Source organism: Nicotiana sylvestris, chromosome 5 (genome assembly GCF_000393655.2).
Source record: "Nicotiana sylvestris chromosome 5, ASM39365v2, whole genome shotgun sequence".
NCBI lineage: Eukaryota > Viridiplantae > Streptophyta > Magnoliopsida > Solanales > Solanaceae > Nicotiana > Nicotiana sylvestris.
Genome location: NC_091061.1, coordinates 25,240,563 through 25,264,683, shown reverse-complemented (window position 1 = coordinate 25,264,683; position 24,121 = coordinate 25,240,563). Strand labels below are relative to the sequence as shown.

At 32.9% G+C, this 24,121-nt stretch overlaps 1 protein-coding gene across 1 annotated transcript; it reads right to left on the bottom strand.

Moving 5' to 3' along the window:
* Positions 1-15,172: 15,172 nt before the first annotated feature.
* On the bottom strand, positions 15,173-23,804 carry LOC138868401 (uncharacterized). Its single transcript, XM_070145954.1, has 8 exons — positions 22,514-23,804; positions 22,081-22,197; positions 21,075-21,989; positions 20,342-20,450; positions 17,570-17,667; positions 17,104-17,171; positions 15,537-15,609; positions 15,173-15,432 (listed from the first exon to the last, which is right to left on the bottom strand). The coding sequence occupies exons 1-8, from the start codon at positions 23,802-23,804 to the stop codon at positions 15,173-15,175; spliced, it is 2,931 nt and encodes a 976-aa protein (XP_070002055.1).
* Positions 23,805-24,121: the final 317 nt, after the last annotated feature.

Below are 24,121 nucleotides of genomic sequence, written 5' to 3'. Positions count from 1 at the left end.
TTTAGCCCCGAAGGCTAAAATTGAAAGTAATAAGGGAGTTACAATGCTCATGGAAGCAAACCAAGAGCATAGTAATACCTTCGTCCCTAGAATGATTCGATGGGATGAAATATTATCCAAAGATGAATGGCGTTTTGAAGCCATAACTCAACCTAAATACGAACTAGAAAGTTCACACATCGAACAAGTAATTCAACACCCAACTGGGGCAGTAGACTTAAAATTTTTAAGGTCTAACTCAATAAGCGATGCTTCTTCCAGTAAAAGAATGTCCTTCAGTGGACCTTCTTCTTCTAAACCCCCGGAGGAAAGATATAAAAGCGATAAAAGCGATGAAGAATTAATTGAAGAACTTGATAGGAAAATAAAAAGGAGTAGATTTTAACAAAACTGTTCCTAAAGTAATCTATCAAAAGGGTCCTTTTATTCATAAAAGTTCATCCGCAGAAACAATAGATAGGCTTGGAACTCTTAAAGAAGAAAGTAACTTCGAAATAGATTGGAAAAGTCTAAATGCTCAGTGGAAACACCCTGATAACAACATTAAAAGAAAATGGTATGTAAATGCCTATTCTTTAGATCAACGAAAGTCTTTCAAGAACAATTGGATTAAAGATCTAAAAAGACTTAAATGTGATATAGAATTCTTTAGATGGTTTGAATTAACAGGGCAGATTCCAAATCAAAAAGAATCTTTACAAATGATTATTAACAAATGGTATACTAAAAATAAAGGTACAATAGAAGCCACTATTCCGCCTTTAGATGAAATAGTGATACCAGTTCAAACTGAGGTCATAACAGCTTCCCCCTTCAAAAGAGAAAGCATTCACCTCGATAAAGAACCAATAAATAAAGATTTGAACAAAATAATTGTCCAAAATAATTATACGAACAATCTTTTACATGTTGTAGCTAATCAATTAAAAGACACTAACAGATTAGGAATCCCAACAAAATCAACAGTAGCACCTACTATAGAAACACACCCTACTATCAAAATCCCTGAATTTTCAAAAGAAAAGTTCCCGCAATTAAAAGACAAATTTGATTTTACAAATGAACTTCTAGCAGAACAACTTAAAACAAAACTGAGTATATCAAAAATCCATACAGAACAAACTAGTAATAATATAGATAAAACTATAGAACTGCATAAATTACAAAACCAATTAACTTCATTAAATAAAACATATGAAGCAATACTAAAGGATGAATCCATCCCGGATAGAGAATCAAAGTTAAAAATAATAGAGAAAGCTTCTAACGAATGCTCAGACTCTATTAATAAGATAAAACCTCTTGTAACATTAAAAACTATTTCTGCTAATACTCCTGAAGTAAGTAGAATAATGGGAAATCCTAGACATCCTAATAAGAAAAATTATTATGGGAGACCAACATTCCCAGATGTTCAATTTGAAGAAGACATCTATCTATCCTACTCCAGTCATGATGGTACTGGAATTTCTGAATGGAATATTGATGGCCTAGCAGAAGGCCAAATCTACAAAAAACTCCACGAAATAGGAATTGTGGTAACAGCCTATAAAATGAAAAATGCGTCAGATAAAAACGCTGCAACTCTAGTAGTATCAGGATTTACCGGTTCATTAAAAAATTGGTGGGATAATTACCTTTCAGAAGACGACAAAAATCAAATTCTTAATGCTACGACCATAGCAACTATAATAAAAACTGAAAATAATAATCAAACAACTGAACTTGTAGCTAAAGAAGATGCCACAGCAACTTTAATCTACTGTATAGCCAAACATTTTATCGGTGAACCAAAACTATTCCAAGATAGAAGTCTTGAACTTCTTAATAATCTTAGCTGCCCAAAATTAACAGATTTTAGGTGGTATAAAGATATGTTTATAGAAAAGGTATTGGTCAGAGAAGACTGTAATAAACCTTTCTGGAAAGAAAGATTCATTAGTGGATTACCCAGGCTGTTTGCCGAAAAGGTAAGAAATAAGATTAAAAATAGATTTAATGGCTCAATCCCATATGATAACCTAACGTATGGAGATTTAATAAGCTTTATAAATGTCACAGGTTTAGAACTATGTACAGACCTAAAGCTAAAAAGCCTTATTAAAAAGGACAGGCTACAATCCAAAGCTGAACTTGGTAGTTTTTGCCAGGACTTCGGTTACAAAACAATTGCAGCTCCTTCAAAAAGAGTATCAAAGAAAAACAAACATAAATCTTCTGATAAACCTAGAAGACGCCATAAGCGTAAAGAAAAGAAAGAGGGCGAAACCTCTAAGAAGAAAAGGTTTAAAAGGAAGAAAAATTATGGTGATAAATGCTGGTCTTGTGGAAAAACAGGGCATAGAGCCAGTGACTGTAAGGTCACGAAAAAGAAAAGAAATAAAGTAAATTCTTTAGAACTTGATGAAAATACTAAAGAAAAACTTTACGCTATTCTAGAAGATAATGACAACAGTTCATCATCTTCATCATCTTCACCCACTGACAGTTATTCGGATAGTGACAATGAACTTATCAATGTCGCATATGATTCAGACAGTAGCAGCTCAATAGAAAACAATTGTAGTTGTACTGGCGCAATTTGCGTGTGTAGCCAAAACTCACTTAGAGTAATATCAGAAGACTCCAAAGAGGTCTTATTCGACATCATCGAACACATTGATGACAATGACTTAAAGAAAAAGTATCTAATTGAATTAAAAAATATTATGGTTAAACAAAAGGGAAATCGACCACAGATAGAACCTTTTGATATGAAGAAAGTAATGGATAGATTCTCCGTTAAAACAGAAGAACCCACTACAGTCCAACATGTTCAAACTGAACTTAAATCAGTAAAAGAAGAATTAAAAGATATTAAGCTTAGACTTAATAAAATCGAAATGGAAAATATTACTGATAAAATATTATCCCAAGTTAATAAGGGAAAAACGATTAATCAAGAATTCCTCAACGAAGAAGAAGATGGTAATGATTCTGACAACACTTCAAAATTAAATGATTCAATTATAGAAGAATCGAAAGATGATTCAGCAGCCCTAGTCAAACTTACTAAAGTAAAGGCTAAAAGTTATCATCTCCCCATAACCTTAAAAGTGCAAGATATGACTTTTAACAAATTAGCATTATTAGATTCAGGTGCAGATAAGAACTGCATAATGGAAGGAATAATACTATTAAAGTATTTAGAGAAAACTACACAAAGATTATACTCTGCAACAGGAGAATTATTAAAGATAAATTACAAATTATCTAAAGCACATATTTGTAATGACGGAATATGTTTTATTAATGATTTTATAATAACTAGAGATATAAACGAAGAAATAATTCTTGGTATTCCTTTCCTGACTCAAATAAAACCGCATTACGACGACTTAAGTGCCCTCTGCACTAATGTATTAGGAAAAGAAATACGATTTCCTTACCTAAATCCAATCTCTAAAGAAGAAAGTGATTACATTAAATCACAAACAATTTTTAAAATAAACCTATTATCTCAACAAGTGAATTATTTAAAAAATGATATTAAAATTCGCAAAATTGAACAAACTTTAAAAACCCCCGGAGTAGAAGATAAGATTAAACTATTTCAGCAAAAACTCGAGCTAGAAGTTTGTTCCGATTTACCTACAGCCTTTTGGGAAAGAAAAAGGCACATAATCCACCTACCTTACATAAAAGAATTTAATGAACAAAATATACCTACTAAGGCAAGACCTATTCAGATGAATCATGACTTAATGGAAGTCTGTAAAACAGAAATAGGTGATCTTCTCCAAAAGAAGATTATTAGGCCTTCTAAATCCCCTTGGAGCTGTGCAGCTTTCTACGTTAACAACAACGCAGAAAAGGAAAGAGGAGCTCCTAGGTTAGTAATTAACTATAAACCTTTAAATAAGGTATTACAATGGATTAGGTACCCGATACCTAATAAAAGAGATTTATTAAAAAGAACTTATAAAGCTAATATTTATAGCAAATTCGATATGAAATCAGGATTTTGGCAAATTCAAATTGCTGAAGAAGATAAATATAAAACGGCCTTTAATGTCCCATTTGGACAATATGAATGGAACGTAATGCCTTTTGGGTTAAAAAATGCCCCATCAGAATTCCAAAATGTGATGAATAATATATTTAACCCTTATAGTAACATGTCAATAGTTTATATTGACGATGTATTAGTATTCTCAGAGGACATAGATTCTCACTTTAAACACCTTAATATTTTTTTAAAATAATAAAACACAATGGTTTAGTAGTCAGTGCTAAGAAGATTAAGTTATTCCAAACAACCATTAGATTCTTAGGGCACGACTTATATCAAGGTACTTATAAACCAATCTGTAGAGCCATTGAGTTCTCCTCTAAGTTTCCCAACGAAATCACAGATAAAACACAATTACAAAGGTTCTTAGGAAGCCTTAACTACGTAGCAGAATTTATTCCTAACATTAGCAAAATCTGTGAACCCCTCTACAAGCGTCTTAGAAAAAACCCAGTCCCCTGGAGTCTAGAACAAACAAACACAGTCAAAAGAGTCAAGTCCATTGTTCAAAAACTCCCGTGTCTAGGGATTCCAAATCCTGAAGCATTTATGATAGTCGAAACCGACGCTTCTGATGAAGGGTACGGTGGTATTCTAAAGCAACGAATTTCTTCAGAATCTCCCGAGCAGTTAGTTCGTTTCACTTCTGGTATCTGGAATCCGGCTCAAAAGAATTATAGTACAGTCAAAAAAGAAATTTTGTCTATAGTACTATGTATTACAAAGTTTCAAGACGATTTAATAAACAAAGAATTTTTATTAAGAGTTGATTGTAAGTCAGCTAAAGAGATTTTACAAAAGGATGTTAAAAACCTTATTTCAAAACAAATTTTTGCCAGATGGCAAGCTTTACTATCTAGTTTTGACTTTGAAATTGAATTTATAAAAGGGGAACAAAACTCTTTGCCTGATTTTCTAACCAGAGAATTCTTACAGGGAAAAAATGAGACCACAAAAAGGTCCCTTCAGGGCCTCTCCGAAAAGGGAGAATAAGTATTCTGTTCTTGCAGAATACCCACAATTACCAGTGAGACCACCCGTGAGATCACTACTAGATATAATGGTTACCCCTCCGAGAGTACCCACTACTGATAAAACCTCTGCCATGACAGTTCTTGGATCTATCCCACAAAGAACAGGTCCATTTCAACAGGCTTCCTCAAAAGCCTCCACCAGCCAGGCGGTAAAAACCTTGACAAGTGCTGATTACGAAATGAAGGTTCCTGAAACCTTCGCCCAAGCAGTTAATCCTCACACACCCTCAAAAGAGGAAGATAAAAGACCGGTTTCCTCAGAGAAGGAAACGTTTGAGTTAATTGCAAAAGAACCAGTTAAAGTCTTAGCCCTAGACAAAGGCTATGAAAACCTTGACCTAGCAGACCTAATTCGTCCCTGTTACACGGACAGAAATTATGTTGATACATGTGATCCCCTAAAAACAAGAAGATACTACGAATTAATTCTTACAGATACTAAGTCTGTTACTTTCGAACACACTCTCTATGATGAAAGAGATCCTACTAGTATTAGGATTTCAAAAATAACCATCAACAAAATTTTAAGCCCATTTGAATGGAATATGGATCATTTGCACACCCCTATAGCTTTATCAGTCCAGTATAGGCCCCAAACCTATAATTACAGAGATTACATAGATGCCTGGTTTAACTTTCTCTACCTACGACCAAAGACCCATACTTGGTTCGTTAAATACAGTGAGCAAGCCCAGAGATCTATATTACCCAGGTGGTTCTACGACTGGTGGAAAATCTTTGGAGGAACAGAGCAAACGATGCCCCGTAGCTTCCACAAGTACTATGAGAGATTCCTACTAGAACAAGAAATCTCTACCCTTCCTGACCATATAAAATTATGCAAATATTATTTTGCGAAACGAATCTCTTTTATAATTAATTGGTCATTCGAAGTAGAACAGATTGACAAAATCAAATATTTGGTAAAGATACCCAAAATAAAAGGATGGATTCCGGAAGTTAAAGAAACTAGGAAATCCAGACCGGCTCAGACAAACTCAACAACGGAATCAGGTAACTCAAAAAATGAGTTAAAAAAGAAACTACTCAGCATGCTTGCAAGCATAGAATCAACAGATCCAACTCAAATACAGGCAATGATAGACACAATCTCAAATTCATCCTCTGCAGAAAGCAGACAAAACGGAGACATGGAAGAATTAGACGGGAAGATAGCCCTAGCCTATACTCAGTCTAATCGATAAATAGTATCTTGCCCCTTCAGAAAAAGCAAAAGATAGTTGCCCCTTCAGAAAGGAAAAAAAAAAAACAAATGACCTTTCGAGAAAGCGACATCTGCCCTTCAGGAAAAGCAAAAGACAATTGCCTCTTCAGAAAAGCAAAGAACAAATGACTTTTCGAGACAAAGATCTGACCATCCATTACGGACGATCAAGATTAACTCAACTATCTCTTAGAAGTCTATATAAAGTATTCAAATGTAATATAGAGGGCAGACCGAAAATCGCCCTTCTCTTTTCACATATGTTTTCCCTTCCCTCTCTGTAAAAGTTCCTCGTTCTGCAGTTTTCAATGTTCTAAATAAAAGTAAGTTTCTTAAATTTGTGTTTATTTCCTTTAAATTCCGCATATTTTTATCTGTACTTTAAAATATGCGGAATTTAAAGGAAATAAACACAAATTTAAGAAACTTACTTTTATTTAGAACATTGAAAACTGCAGAACGAGGAACTTTTACAGAGAGGGAAGGGAAAACATATGTGAAAAGAGAAGGGCGATTTTCCGTCATTACAGATATGTGCTTTAGATAATTTGTAATTTATCTTTAATAATTCTCCTGTTGCAGAGTATAATCTTTGTGTAGTTTTCTCTAAATACTTTAATGGTATTATTCCTTCCATTATGCAGTTCTTATCTGCACCTGAATCTAATAATGCTAATTTGTTAAAAGTCATATCTTGCACTTTTAAGGTTATGGGGAGATGATAACTTTTAGCCTTTACTTTAGTAAGTTTGACTAGGGCTGCTGAATCATCTTTCGATTCTTCTATAATTGAATCATTTAATTTTGAAGTGTTGTCAGAATCATTACCATCTTCTTCTTCGTTGAGGAATTCTTGATTAATCGTTTTTCCCTTATTAACTTGGGATAATATTTTATCAGTAATATTTTCCATTTCGATTTTATTAAGTCTAAGCTTAATATCTTTTAATTCTTCTTTTACTGATTTAAGTTCAGTTTGAACATGTTGGACTGTAGTGGGTTCTTCTGTTTTAACGGAGAATCTATCCATTACTTTCTTCATATCAAAAGGTTCTATCTGTGGTCGATTTCCCTTTTGTTTAACCATAATATTTTTTAATTCAATTAGATACTTTTTCTTTAAGTCATTGTCATCAATGTGTTCGATGATGTCGAATAAGACCTCTTTGGAGTCTTCTGATATTACTCTAAGTGAAGTTTTGGCTACACACGCAAATTGCGCCAGTACAGCTACAATTGTTTTCTATTGAGCTGCTACTGTCTGAATCATATGCGACATTGATAAGTTCATTGTCACTATCCGAATAACTGTCAGTGGGTGAAGATGATGAAGATGATGAACTGTTGTCATTATCTTCTAGAATAGCGTAAAAGTTTTTCTTTAGTATTTTCATCAAGTTCTAAAGAATTTACTTTATTTCTTTTCTTTTTCGTGACCTTACAGTCACTGGCTCTATGCCCTGTTTTTCCACAAGACCAGCATTTATCACCATAATTTTTCTTCCTTTTAAACCTTTTCTTCTTAGAGGTTTCGCCCTCTTTCTTTTCTTTACGCTTATGGCGTCTTCTAGGTTTATCAGAAGATTTATGTTTGTTTTTCTTTGATACTCTTTTTGAAGGAGCTGCAATTGTTTTGTAACCGAAGTCCTGGCAAAAACTACCAAGTTCAGCTTTGGATTGTAGCCTGTCCTTTTTAATAAGGCTTTTTAGCTTTAGGTCTGTACATAGTTCTAAACCTGTGACATTTATAAAGCTTATTAAATCTCCATACGTTAGGTTATCATATGGGATTGAGCCATTAAATCTATTTTTAATCTTATTTCTTACCTTTTCGGCAAACAGCCTGGGTAATCCACTAATGAATCTTTCTTTCCAGAAAGGTTTATTACAGTCTTCTCTGACCAATACCTTTTCTATAAACATATCTTTATACCACCTAAAATCTGTTAATTTTGGGCAGCTAAGATTATTAAGAAGTTCAAGACTTCTATCTTGGAATAGTTTTGGTTCACCGATAAAATGTTTGGCTATACAGTAGATTAAAGTTGTTGTGGCATCTTCTTTAGCTACAAGTTCAGTTGTTTGATTATTATTTTCAGTTTTTATTATAGTTGCTATGGTCGTAGCATTAAGAATTTGATTTTTGTCGTCTTCTAAAAGGTAATTATCCCACCAATTTTTTAATGAACCGGTAAATCCTGATACTACTAGAGTTGCAGCGTTTTTATCTGACGCATTTTTCATTTTATAGGCTGTTACCGCAATTCCTATTTCGTGGAGTTTTTTTGTAGATTTGGCCTTCTGCTAGGCCATCAATATTCCATTCAGAAATTCCAGTTCCATCATGACTGGAGTAGGATAGATAGATGTCTTCTTCAAATTGAACATCTGGGAATGTTGGTCTCCCATAATAATTTTTCTTATTAGGATGTCTAGGATTTCCCATTATTCTACTTACTTCAGGAGTATTAGCAGAAATAGTTTTTAATGTTACAAGAGGTTTTATCTTATTAATAGAGTCTGAGCATTCGTTAGAAGCTTTCTCTATTATTTTTAACTTTGATTCTCTATCCGGGATGGATTCATCCTTTAGTATTGCTTCATATGTTTTATTTAATGAAGTTAATTGGTTTTGTAATTTATGCAGTTCTATAGTTTTATCTATATTATTACTAGTTTGTTCTGTATGGATTTTTGATATACTCAGTTTTGTTTTAAGTTGTTCTGCTAGAAGTTCATTTGTAAAATCAAATTTGTCTTTTAATTGCGGGAACTTTTCTTTTGAAAATTCAGGGATTTTGATAGTAGGGTGTGTTTCTATAGTAGGTGCTACTGTTGATTTTGTTGGGATTCCTAATCTGTTAGTGTCTTTTAATTGATTAGCTACAACATGTAAAAGATTGTTCGTATAATTATTTTGGACAATTATTTTGTTCAAATCTTTATTTATTGGTTCTTTATCGAGGTGAATGCTTTCTCTTTTGAAGGGGGAAGCTGTTATGACCTCAGTTTGAACTGGTATCACTATTTCATCTAAAGGCGGAATAGTGGCTTCTATTGTACCTTTATTTTTAGTATACCATTTGTTAATAATCATTTGTAAAGATTCTTTTTGATTTGGAATCTGCCCTGTTAATTCAAACCATCTAAAGAATTCTATATCACATTTAAGTCTTTTTAGATCTTTAATCCAATTGTTCTTGAAAGACTTTCGTTGATCTAAAGAATAGGCATTTACATACCATTTTCTTTTAATGTTGTTATCAGGGTGTTTCCACTGAGCATTTAGACTTTTCCAATCTATTTCGAAGTTACTTTCTTCTTTAAGAGTTCCAAGCCTATCTATTGTTTCTGCGGATGAACTTTTATGAATAAAAGGACCCTTTTGATAGATTACTTTAGGAACAGTTTTGTTAAAATCTACTCCTTTTATTTTCCTATCAAGTTCTTCAATTAATTCTTCATCGCTTTTATCGCTTTTATATCTTTCCTTCCGGGGGTTTAGAAGAAGAAGGTCCACTGAAGGACATTCTTTTACTGGAAGAAGCATCGCTTATTGAGTTAGACCTTAAAAATTTTAAGTCTACTGCCCCAGTTGGGTGTTGAATTACTTGTTCGATGTGTGAACTTTCTAGTTCGTATTTAGGTTGAGTTATGGCTTCAAAACGCCATTCATCTTTGGATAATATTTCATCCCATCGAATCATTCTAGGGACGAAGGTATTACTATGCTCTTGGTTTGCTTCCATGAGCATTGTAACTCCCTTATTACTTTCAATTTTAGCCTTCGGGGCTAAAGTGGTTTTCATTAGCCTATAATATACTCGGTATATTACAGCTATCTCTCTTGTATTAATTTTACTATTCATATTTTTTGTTTTAATATTAAGAGTCAAAGTATCTAAAATATTCTGGTCATTTATGTCAACCGAATAATTTGGATAACAGTTAAAGTAGACCGGGCCTTGAGCTAGGTTACTTTGTAGGACTCCTAATAATGAATCGTCAAAATTTAATAATCTGTCATCTCTTAACAAGAGACAAAGGGGTGTGTCTAAACCTAATCTGTATAAAGGTTTGACAGCTACTTGTACTAGTCCAATATGTAGGAAATTATATTTTCTCCTATATTGTTGTATGTCATGTGCTGCTAATAACTTAATGGTTTCGATTGAGTTATTAATAGCGATTGTTGATTCACAAGTTTTGATATTATAACTTTTAATAAAATCAAACTTGCCTGTATGATATATAGTGCTAAAGGATTCTCTAGGAATACTCCAATTTTGTAAATCATTTTCTATTTTGGCAATATCTGCTACTGCCGAAATATTAACACTATTTAGCGTGTTATTTCTTTCTGAATTATTCATATTAATATTGACAGGTGTACCAGCTAATACAGGTTTTTAGCATACCCAAATTGTCAAGATATGTATTTTTTAGTGATTCACAATTTTTTAAATTGTTGTTATAATAATTAATTTCCTTTATTATGTTTAATAGAGGTAGTTTGCTAATATTCTTATTTGAAGCAAGGGTTTTACAAACTCTTAGATTGTGTTTAGCACACTCTATTTTTCTGTTTATCTTTCTTAATTCTTTATTAAGTACCCATCTTTCATAATTTATATTTCTAATATATTGAAAAGAAGGTTGTTGCTTCATTTAAGATTTTAATATTGAGAAGAGCATCTGCTAATAGAGCGATTAATACTTCGTATATTGCTCACTATCATTTGCCTTTGCTCAAGATACCTGTTGATATTTCTTTTATTAAAATCTATTTCATCTTTTAATAACCATAAAGCTACGTTCTTTATTTTGTTTTCTCTAATGATAGATCTTGTTGATCTAATGTTGAGTCGGGAATTACTAATTCTTTTATTCGTATCTCGAAGGTGCTTCAAGAATTTCCACCTTAATTTATTATAAGATTCTATGATGCTAAAGGTTCTGTGTTTCATATGAGATTAAAGGTTTCTTTTGAAGTTAAAGAGAGGGGTATTGTCCTTAAGGTTTCTTTTCTGTTATCTTTTTCAGTACTATCAGAGCCATGTTAACTAAATCCATGAGAGGCTAAACTCTCAATTGTCTTTAAGGTTTTCATGTTATCTATCTCATGCTCTAGATCTTAATTGTTATATACTATTCATTCCAGTATATATTTATCGTTCAATCCTGTTATCTAGTGTGAAGTTCATAGTGTGAGGGTCTCTAAAAGAGAGTTAGCTGAACCTTATTTACTGCCGTCAGTTGCCGTCGTCGTTATAGGCCAGGGAGAGCCGCAGTTAGACAGGACACAACAGGACACAGTAAACACGTTCAACTTCCAACCCCCAAGAAAACTTAGAACTAAGATAACTTAAACAGGATAAACAGTAAATAATATATTGCTAAGAATAGTATAAATCGATTGAGTTATTAATAGCGATTGTTGATTCACAAGTTTTGATATTATAACTTTTAATAAAATCAAACTTGCCTGTATGATATATAGTGCTAAAGGATTCTCTAGGAATACTCCAATTTTGTAAATCATTTTCTATTTTGGCAATATCTGCTACTGCCGAAATATTAACACTATTTAGCGTGTTATTTCTTTCTGAATTATTCATATTAATATTGACAGGTGTACCAGCTAATACAGGTTTTTAGCATACCCAAATTGTCAAGATATGTATTTTTTAGTGATTCACAATTTTTTAAATTGTTGTTATAATCATTACCATCTTTTTCCCATTTCGATTTTATTAAGTCTAAGCTTAATATCTTTTAATAACCATAAAGTTATTAGCAGCACATGACATACAACAATATAGGAGAAAATATAATTTCCTACATATTGGACTAGTACAAGTAGCTGTCAAACCTTTATACAGATTAGGTTTAGACACACCCCTTTGTCTCTTGTTAAGAGATGACAGATTATTAAATTTTGACGATTCATTATTAGGAGTCCTACAAAGTAACCTAGCTCAAGGCCCGGTCTACTTTAACTGTTATCCAAATTATTCGGTTGACATAAATGACCAGAATATTTTAGATACTTTGACTCTTAATATTAAAACAAAAAATATGAATAGTAAAATTAATACAAGAGAGATAGCTGTAATATACCGAGTATATTATAGGCTAATGAAAACCACTTTAGCCCCGAAGGCTAAAATTGAAAGTAATAAGGGAGTTACAATGCTCATGGAAGCAAACCAAGAGCATAGTAATACCTTCGTCCCTAGAATGATTCGATGGGATGAAATATTATCCAAAGATGAATGGCGTTTTGAAGCCATAACTCAACCTAAATACGAACTAGAAAGTTCACACATCGAACAAGTAATTCAACACCCAACTGGGGCAGTAGACTTAAAATTTTTAAGGTCTAACTCAATAAGCGATGCTTCTTCCAGTAAAAGAATGTCCTTCAGTGGACCTTCTTCTTCTAAACCCCCGGAGGAAAGATATAAAAGCGATAAAAGCGATGAAGAATTAATTGAAGAACTTGATAGGAAAATAAAAGGAGTAGATTTTAACAAAACTGTTCCTAAAGTAATCTATCAAAAGGGTCCTTTTATTCATAAAAGTTCATCCGCAGAAACAATAGATAGGCTTGGAACTCTTAAAGAAGAAAGTAACTTCGAAATAGATTGGAAAAGTCTAAATGCTCAGTGGAAACACCCTGATAACAACATTAAAAGAAAATGGTATGTAAATGCCTATTCTTTAGATCAACGAAAGTCTTTCAAGAACAATTGGATTAAAGATCTAAAAAGACTTAAATGTGATATAGAATTCTTTAGATGGTTTGAATTAACAGGGCAGATTCCAAATCAAAAAGAATCTTTACAAATGATTATTAACAAATGGTATACTAAAAATAAAGGTACAATAGAAGCCACTATTCCGCCTTTAGATGAAATAGTGATACCAGTTCAAACTGAGGTCATAACAGCTTCCCCCTTCAAAAGAGAAAGCATTCACCTCGATAAAGAACCAATAAATAAAGATTTGAACAAAATAATTGTCCAAAATAATTATACGAACAATCTTTTACATGTTGTAGCTAATCAATTAAAAGACACTAACAGATTAGGAATCCCAACAAAATCAACAGTAGCACCTACTATAGAAACACACCCTACTATCAAAATCCCTGAATTTTCAAAAGAAAAGTTCCCGCAATTAAAAGACAAATTTGATTTTACAAATGAACTTCTAGCAGAACAACTTAAAACAAAACTGAGTATATCAAAAATCCATACAGAACAAACTAGTAATAATATAGATAAAACTATAGAACTGCATAAATTACAAAACCAATTAACTTCATTAAATAAAACATATGAAGCAATACTAAAGGATGAATCCATCCCGGATAGAGAATCAAAGTTAAAAATAATAGAGAAAGCTTCTAACGAATGCTCAGACTCTATTAATAAGATAAAACCTCTTGTAACATTAAAAACTATTTCTGCTAATACTCCTGAAGTAAGTAGAATAATGGGAAATCCTAGACATCCTAATAAGAAAAATTATTATGGGAGACCAACATTCCCAGATGTTTCAATTTGAAGAAGACATCTATCTATCCTACTCCAGTCATGATGGAACTGGAATTTCTGAATGGAATATTGATGGCCTAGCAGAAGGCCAAATCTACAAAAAACTCCACGAAATAGGAATTGCGGTAACAGCCTATAAAATGAAAAATGCGTCAGATAAAAACGCTGCAACTCTAGTAGTATCAGGATTTACCGGTTCATTAAAAAATTGGTGGGATAATTACCTTTCAGAAGACGACAAAAATCAAATTCTTAATGCTACGACCATAGCAACTATAATAAAAACTGAAAATAATAATCAAACAACTGAACTTGTAGCTAAAGAAGATGCCACAGCAACTTTAATCTACTGTATAGCCAAACATTTTATCGGTGAACCAAAACTATTCCAAGATAGAAGTCTTGAACTTCTTAATAATCTTAGCTGCCCAAAATTAACAGATTTTAGGTGGTATAAAGATATGTTTATAGAAAAGGTATTGGTCAGAGAAGACTGTAATAAACCTTTCTGGAAAGAAAGATTCATTAGTGGATTACCCAGGCTGTTTGCCGAAAAGGTAAGAAATAAGATTAAAAATAGATTTAATGGCTCAATCCCATATGATAACCTAACGTATGGAGATTTAATAAGCTTTATAAATGTCACAGGTTTAGAACTATGTACAGACCTAAAGCTAAAAAGCCTTATTAAAAAGGACAGGCTACAATCCAAAGCTGAACTTGGTAGTTTTTGCCAGGACTTCGGTTACAAAACAATTGCAGCTCCTTCAAAAAGAGTATCAAAGAAAAACAAACATAAATCTTCTGATAAACCTAGAAGACGCCATAAGCGTAAAGAAAAGAAAGAGGGCGAAACCTCTAAGAAGAAAAGGTTTAAAAGCAAGAAAAATTATGGTGATAAATGCTGGTCTTGTGGAAAAACAGGGCATAGAGCCAGTGACTGTAAGGTCACGAAAAAGAAAAGAAATAAAGTAAATTCTTTAGAACTTGATGAAAATACTAAAGAAAAACTTTACGCTATTCTAGAAGATAATGACAACAGTTCATCATCTTCACCCACTGACAGTTATTCGGATAGTGACAATGAACTTATCAATGTCGCATATGATTCAGACAGTAGCAGCTCAATAGAAAACAATTGTAGCTGTACTGGCGCAATTTGCGTGTGTAGCCAAAACTCACTTAGAGTAATATCAGAAGACTCCAAAGAGGTCTTATTCGACATCATCGAACACATTGATGACAATGACTTAAAGAAAAAGTATCTAATTGAATTAAAAAATCCTTCCACTTGGTATCACTAATTTTGGGTGGTATAATTTTTCTTCCTTTTAAACCTTTTCTTCTTAGAGGTTTCGCCCTCTTTCTTTTCTTTACGCTTATGGCGTCTTCTAGGTTTATCAGAAGATTTATGTTTGTTTTTCTTTGATACTCTTTTTGAAGGAGCTGCAATTGTTTTGTAACCGAAGTCCTGGCAAAAACTACCAAGTTCAGCTTTGGATTGTAGCCTGTCCTTTTTAATAAGGCTTTTTAGCTTTAGGTCTGTACATAGTTCTAAACCTGTGACATTTATAAAGCTTATTAAATCTCCATACGTTAGGTTATCATATGGGATTGAGCCATTAAATCTATTTTTAATCTTATTTCTTACCTTTTCGGCAAACAGCCTGGGTAATCCACTAATGAATCTTTCTTTCCAGAAAGGTTTATTACAGTCTTCTCTGACCAATACCTTTTCTATAAACATATCTTTATACCACCTAAAATCTGTTAATTTTGGGCAGCTAAGATTATTAAGAAGTTCAAGACTTCTATCTTGGAATAGTTTTGGTTCACCGATAAAATGTTTTTTCTAAGACGCTTGTAGAGGGGTTCACAGATTTTTCTAATGTTAGGAATAAAATCTGCTACGTAGTTAAGGCTTCCTAAGAACCTTTGTAATTGTGTTTTATCTTTTTTAAAAAAAAATATTAAGGTGTTTAAAGTGAGAATCTATGTCCTCTGAGAATACTAATACATCGTCAATATAAACTATTGACATGTTACTATAAGGGTTAAATATATTATTCATCACATTTTGGAATTCTGATGGGGCATTTTTTAACCCAAAAGGCATTACGTTCCATTCATATTGTCCAAATGGGACATTAAAGGCCGTTTTATATTTATCTTCTTCAGCAATTTGAATTTGCCAAAATCCTGATTTCATATCGAATTTGCTATAAATATTAGCTTTATAAGTTCTTTTTAATAAATCTCTTTTATTAGGTATCGGGTACCTAATCCATTGTAATACCTTATTTAAAGGTTTATAGTTAATTACTAACCTAGGAGCTCCTCTTTCCTTTTCTGCGTTGTTGTTAACGTAGAAAGCTGCACAGCTCCAAGGGGATTTAGAAGGCCTAATAATCTTCTTTTGGAGAAGATCACCTATTTCTGTTTTACAGACTTCCATTAAGTCATGATTCATCTGAATAGGTCTTGCCTTAGTAGGTATATTTTGTTCATTAAATTCTTTTATGTAAGGTAGGTGGATTATGTGCCTTTTTCTTTCCCAAAAGGCTGTAGGTAAATCGGAACAAACTTCTAGCTCGAGTTTTTGCTGAAATAGTTTAATCTTATCTTCTACTCCGGGGGTTTTTAAAGTTTGTTCAATTTTGCGAATTTTAATATCATTTTTTAAATAATTCACTTGTTGAGATAATAGGTTTATTTTAAAAATTGTTTGTGATTTAATGTAATCACTTTCTTCTTTAGAGATTGGATTTAGGTAAGGAAATCGTATTTCTTTTCCTAATACATTAGTGCAGAGGGCACTTAAGTCGTCGTAATGCGGTTTTATTTGAGTCAGGAAAGGAATACCAAGAATTATTTCTTCGTTTATATCTCTAGTTATTATAAAATCATTAATAAAACATATTCCGTCATTACAGATATGTGCTTTAGATAATTTGTAATTTATCTTTAATAATTCTCCTGTTGCAGAGTATAATCTTTGTGTAGTTTTCTCTAAATACTTTAATGGTATTATTCCTTCCATTATGCAGTTCTTATCTGCACCTGAATCTAATAATGCTAATTTGTTAAAAGTCATATCTTGCACTTTTAAGGTTATGGGGAGATGATAACTTTTAGCCTTTACTTTAGTAAGTTTGACTAGGGCTGCTGAATCATCTTTCGATTCTTCTATAATTGAATCATTTAATTTTGAAGTGTTGTCAGAATCATTACCATCTTCTTCTTCGTTGAGACAGTAGCAGATAATGACAACAGTTCATCATCTTCATCATCTTCACCCACTGACAGTTATTCGGATAGTGACAATGAACTTATCAATGTCGCATATGATTCAGACAGTAGCAGCTCAATAGAAAACAATTGTAGCTGTACTGGCGCAATTTGCGTGTGTAGCCAAAACTCACTTAGAGTAATACCAGAAGAATTAAAAGATATTAAGCTTAGACTTAATAAAATCGAAATGGAAAATATGAATCATGACTTAATGGAAGTCTGTAAAACATAAATAGGTGATCTTCTCCAAAAGAAGATTATTAGGGCAGTCATGATTCATCTGAATAGGTCTTGCCTTAGTAGGTATATTTTGTTCATTAAATTCTGATACCAAGTGGAAGGATCGTAAGTACAGATAAAAATATGCAGAATTTAAAGGAAATAAACACAAATTTAAGAAACTTACTTTTATTTAGAACATTGAAAACTGCAGAACGAGGAACTTTTACAGAGAGGGAAGGGAAAACATATGTGAAAAGAGAAGGGCGATTTTCCGTCTGCCCTCTATATTACATTTGAAGACTTTATATAGACTTCTAAGAGATAGTTGAGTTAATCTTGATCGTCCGTAATGGATGGTCAGATCTTTGTCTCGAAAAGTCATTTGTTCTTTGCTTTTCTGAAGAGGCAATTGTCTTTTGCTTTTCCTGAAGGGCAGATGTCGCTTTCTCGAAAGGTCATTTGTTTTTTTTTCATTTGTTTTTTGCCTTTCTGAAGGGGCAACTGTCTTTTGCTTTTTCTGAAGGGGCAAGATACTATTTATCGATTAGACTGAGTATAGGCTAGGGCTATCTTCCCGTCTAATTCTTCCATGTCTCCGTTTTGTCTGCTTTCTGCAGAGGATGAATTTGAGATTGTGTCTATCATTGCCTGTATTTGAGTTGGATCTGTTGATTCTATGCTTGCAAGCATGCTGAGTAGTTTCTTTTTTAACTCATTTTTTGAGTTACCTGATTCCGTTGTTGAGTTTGTCTGAGCCGGTCTGGATTTCCTAGTTTCTTTAACTTCCGGAATCCATCCTTTTATTTTGGGTATCTTTACCAAATATTTGATTTTGTCAATCTGTTCTACTTCGAATGACCAATTAATTATAAAAGAGATTCGTTTCGCAAAATAATATTTGCATAATTTTATATGGTCAGGAAGGGTAGAGATTTCTTGTTCTAGTAGGAATCTCTCATAGTACTTGTGGAAGCTACGGGGCATCGTTTGCTCTGTTCCTCCAAAGATTTTCCACCAGTCGTAGAACCACCTGGGTAATATAGATCTCTGGGCTTGCTCACTGTATTTAACGAACCAAGTATGGGTCTTTGGTCGTAGGTAGAGAAAGTTAAACCAGGCATCTATGTAATCTCTGTAATTATAGGTTTGGGGCCTATACTGGACTGATAAAGCTATAGGGGTGTGCAAATGATCCATATTCCATTCAAATGGGCTTAAAATTTTGTTGATGGTTATTTTTGAAATCCTAATACTAGTAGGATCTCTTTCATCATAGAGAGTGTGTTCGAAAGTAACAGACTTAGTATCTGTAAGAATTAATTCGTAGTATCTTCTTGTTTTTAGGGGATCACATGTATCAACATAATTTCTGTCCGTGTAACAGGGACGAATTAGGTCTGCTAGGTCAAGGTTTTCATAGCCTTTGTCTAGGGCTAAGACTTTAACTGGTTCTTTTGCAATTAACTCAAACGTTTCCTTCTCTGAGGAAACCGGTCTTTTATCTTCCGCTTTTGAGGGTGTGTGAGGATTAACTGCTTGGGCGAAGGTTTCAGAAACCTTCATTTCGTAATCAGCACTTGTCAAGGTTTTTACCGCCTGGCTGGTGGAGGCTTTTGAGGAAGCCTATTGAAATGGACCTGTTCTTTGTGGGATAGATCCAAGAACTGTCATGGCAGAGGTTTTATCAGAAGTGGGTACTCTCGGAGGGGTAACCATTATATCTAGTAGTGATCTCACGGGTGGTCTCACTGGTAATTGTGGGTATTCTGCAAGAACAGAATACTTATTCTCTCTTTTTGGAGAGGCCCTGAAGGGACCTTTTTGTGGTCTCATTTTTTCCCTGTAAGAATTCTCTGGTTAGAAAATCAGGCAAAGAGTTTTGTTCCCCTTTTATAAATTCAATTTCAAAGTCAAAACTAGATAGTAAAGCTTGCCATCTGGCAAAAATTTGTTTTGAAATAAGGTTTTTAACATCCTTTTGTAAAATCTCTTTAGCTGACTTACAATCAACTCTTAATAAAAATTCTTTGTTTATTAAATCGTCTTGAAACTTTGTAATACATAGTACTATAGACAAAATTTCTTTTTTGACTGTACTATAATTCTTTTGAGCCGGATTCCAGATACCAGAAGTGAAACGAACTAACTGCTCGTGAGATTCTGAAGAAATTCGTTGCTTTAGAATACCACCGTACCCTTCATCAGAAGCGTCGGTTTCGACTATCATAAATGCTTCAGGATTTGGAATCCCTAGACACGGGAGTTTTTGAACAATGGACTTGACTCTTTTGACTGTGTTTGTTTGTTCTAGACTCCAGGGGACTGGGTTTTTTCTAAGACGCTTGTAGAGGGGTTCACAGATTTTTCTAATGTTAGGAATAAAATCTGCTACGTAGTTAAGGCTTCCTAAGAACCTTTGTAATTGTGTTTTATCTGTGATTTCGTTGGGAAACTTAGAGGAGAACTCAATGGCTCTACAGATTGGTTTATAAGTACCTTGATATAAGTCGTGCCCTAAGAATCTAATGGTTGTTTGGAATAACTTAATCTTCTTAGCACTGACTACTAAACCATTGTGTTTTATTATTTTAAAAAAATATTAAGGTGTTTAAAGTGAGAATCTATGTCCTCTGAGAATACTAATACATCGTCAATATAAACTATTGACATGTTACTATAAGGGTTAAATATATTATTCATCACATTTTGGAATTCTGATGGGGCATTTTTTAACCCAAAAGGCATTACGTTCCATTCATATTGTCCAAATGGGACATTAAAGGCCGTTTTATATTTATCTTCTTCAGCAATTTGAATTTGCCAAAATCCTGATTTCATATCGAATTTGCTATAAATATTAGCTTTATAAGTTCTTTTTAATAAATCTCTTTTATTAGGTATCGGGTACCTAATCCATTGTAATACCTTATTTAAAGGTTTATAGTTAATTACTAACCTAGGAGCTCCTCTTTCCTTTTCTGCGTTGTTGTTAACGTAGAAAGCTGCACAGCTCCAAGGGGATTTAGAAGGCCTAATAATCTTCTTTTGGAGAAGATCACCTATTTCTGTTTTACAGACTTCCATTAAGTCATGATTCATCTGAATAGGTCTTGCCTTAGTAGGTATATTTTGTTCATTAAATTCTTTTATGTAAGGTAGGTGGATTATGTGCCTTTTTCTTTCCCAAAAGGCTGTAGGTAAATCGGAACAAACTTCTAGCTCGAGTTTTTGCTGTAATAGTTTAATCTTATCTTCTACTCCGGGGGTTTTTAAAGTTTGTTCAATTTTGCGAATTTTAATATCATTTTTTAAATAATTCACGTGTTGAGATAATAGGTTTATTTTAAAAATTGTTTGTGATTTAATGTAATCACTTTCTTCTTTAGAGATTGGATTTAGGTAAGGAAATCGTATTTCTTTTCCTAATACATTAGTGCAGAGGGCACTTAAGTCGTCGTAATGCGGTTTTATTTGAGTCAGGAAAGGAATACCAAGAATTATTTCTTCGTTTATATCTCTAGTTATTATAAAATCATTAATAAAACATATTCCGTCATTACAGATATGTGCTTTAGATAATTTGTAATTTATCTTTAATAATTCTCCTGTTGCAGAGTATAATCTTTGTGTAGTTTTCTCTAAATACTTTAATGGTATTATTCCTTCCATTATGCAGTTCTTATCTGCACCTGAATCTAATAATGCTAATTTGTTAAAAGTCATATCTTGCACTTTTAAGGTTATGGGGAGATGATAACTTTTAGCCTTTACTTTAGTAAGTTTGACTAGGGCTGCTGAATCATCTTTCGATTCTTCTATAATTGAATCATTTAATTTTGAAGTGTTGTCAGAATCATTACCATCTTCTTCTTCGTTGAGGAATTCTTGATTAATCGTTTTTCCCTTATTAACTTGGGATAATATTTTATCAGTAATATTTTCCATTTCGATTTTATTAAGTCTAAGCTTAATATCTTTTAATTCTTCTTTTACTGATTTAAGTTCAGTTTGAAGATGTTGGACTGTAGTGGGTTCTTCTGTTTTAACGGAGAATCTATCCATTACTTTCTTCATATCAAAAGGTTCTATCTGTGGTCGATTTCCCTTTTGTTTAACCATAATATTTTTTAATTCAATTAGATACTTTTTCTTTAAGTCATTGTCATCAATGTGTTCGATGATGTCGAATAAGACCTCTATGGAGTCTTCTGATATTACTCTAAGTGAGTTTTGGCTACACACGCAAATTGCGCCAGTACAGCTACAATTGTTTTCTATTGAGCTGCTACTGTCTGAATCATATGCGACATTGATAAGTTCATTGTCACTATCCGAATAACAAGACCAGCATTTATCACCATAATTTTTCTTCCTTTTAAACCTTTTCTTCTTAGAGGTTTCGCCCTCTTTCTTTTCTTTACGCTTATGGCGTCTTCTAGGTTTATCAGAAGATTTATGTTTGTTTTTCTTTGATACTCTTTTTGAAGGAGCTGCAATTGTTTTGTAACCAAAGTCCTGGCAAAAACTACCAAGTTCAGCTTTGGATTGTAGCCTGTCCTTTTTAATAAGGCTTTTTAGCTTTAGGTCTGTACATAGTTCTAAACCTGTGACATTTATAAAGCTTATTAAATCTCCATACGTTAGGTTATCATATGGGATTGAGCCATTAAATCTATTTTTAATCTTATTTCTTACCTTTTCGGCAAACAAGCCTGGGTAATCCACTAATGAATCTTTCTTTCCAGAAAGGTTTATTACAGTCTTCTCTGACCAATACCTTTTCTATAAACATATCTTTATACCACCTAAAATCTGTTAATTTTGGGCAGCTAAGATTATTAAGAATTTGAAGACTTCTATCTTGGAATAGTTTTGGTTCACCGATAAAATGTTTGGCTATACAGTAGATTAAAGTTGTTGTGGCATCTTCTTTAGCTACAAATTCAGTTGTTTGATTATTATTTTCAGTTTTTATTATAGTTTCTATGGTCGTAGCATTAAGAATTTGATTTTTGTCGTCTTCTGAAAGGTAATTATCCCACCAATTTTTTAATGAACCGGTAAATCCTGATACTACTAGAGTTGCAGCGTTTTTATCTGACGCATTTTTCATTTTATAGGCTGTTACCGCAATTCCTATTTCGTGGAGTTTTTTTGTAGATTTGGCCTTCTGCTAGGCCATCAATATTCCATTCAGAAATTCCAGTTCCATCATGACTGAAGTAGGATAGATAGATGTCTTCTTCAAATTGAACATCTGGGAATGTTGGTCTCCCATAATAATTTTTCTTATTAGGATGTCTAGGATTTCCCATTATTCTACTTACTTCAGGAGTATTAGCAGAAATAGTTTTTAATGTTACAAGAGGTTTTATCTTATTAATAGAGTCTGAGCATTCGTTAGAAGCTTTCTCTATTATTTTTAACTTTGATTCTCTATCCGGGATGGATTCATCCTTTAGTATTGCTTCATATGTTTTATTTAATGAAGTTAATTGGTTTTGTAATTTATGCAGTTCTATAGTTTTATCTATATTATTACTAGTTTGTTCTGTATGGATTTTTGATATACTCAGTTTTGTTTTAAGTTGTTCTGCTAGAAGTTCATTTGTAAAATCAAATTTGTCTTTTAATTGCGGGAACTTTTCTTTTGAAAATTCAGGGATTTTGATAGTAGGGTGTGTTTCTATAGTAGGTGCTACTGTTGATTTTGTTGGGATTCCTAATCTGTTAGTGTCTTTTAATTGATTAGCTACAACATGTAAAAGATTGTTCGTATAATTATTTTGGACAATTATTTTGTTCAAATCTTTATTTATTGGTTCTTTATCGAGGTGAATGCTTTCTCTTTTGAAGGGGGAAGCTGTTATGACCTCAGTTTGAACTGGTATCACTATTTCATCTAAAGGCGGAATAGTGGCTTCTATTGTACCTTTATTTTTAGTATACCATTTGTTAATAATCATTTGTAAAGATTCTTTTTGATTTGGAATCTGCCCTGTTAATTCAAACCATCTAAAGAATTCTATATCACATTTAAGTCTTTTTAGATCTTTAATCCAATTGTTCTTGAAAGACTTTCGTTGATCTAAAGAATAGGCATTTACATACCATTTTCTTTTAATGTTGTTATCAGGGTGTTTCCACTGAGCATTTAGACTTTTCCAATCTATTTCGAAGTTACTTTCTTCTTTAAGAGTTCCAAGCCTATCTATTGTTTCTGCGGATGAACTTTTATGAATAAAAGGACCCTTTTGATAGATTACTTTAGGAACAGTTTTGTTAAAATCTACTCCTTTTATTTTCCTATCAAGTTCTTCAATTAATTCTTCATCGCTTTTATCGCTTTTATATCTTTCCTTCCGGGGGTTTAGAAGAAGAAGGTCCACTGAAGGACATTCTTTTACTGGAAGAAGCATCGCTTATTGAGTTAGACCTTAAAAATTTTAAGTCTACTGCCCCAGTTGGGTGTTGAATTACTTGTTCGATGTGTGAACTTTCTAGTTCGTATTTAGGTTGAGTTATGGCTTCAAAACGCCATTCATCTTTGGATAATATTTCATCCCATCGAATCATTCTAGGGACGAAGGTATTACTATGCTCTTGGTTTGCTTCCATGAGCATTGTAACTCCCTTATTACTTTCAATTTTAGCCTTCGGGGCTAAAGTGGTTTTCATTAGCCTATAATATACTCGGTATATTACAGCTATCTCTCTTGTATTAATTTTACTATTC

Coding starts and splice junctions, on each gene's coding strand:
- LOC138868401 (XM_070145954.1), bottom strand. CDS start 23,804: ATGCTTCTTCCAGTAAAAGAATGTCCTTCAGTGGACCTTCTTCTTCTA. Junction 17,172..17,569: donor TTTCAATGTTCTAAATAAAA/GTAAGTTTCTTA, acceptor AATAACTGTCAG/TGGGTGAAGATGATGAAGAT. Junction 15,433..15,536: donor ATTAGTGGATTACCCAGGCT/GTTTGCCGAAAA, acceptor TAAATGTCACAG/GTTTAGAACTATGTACAGAC.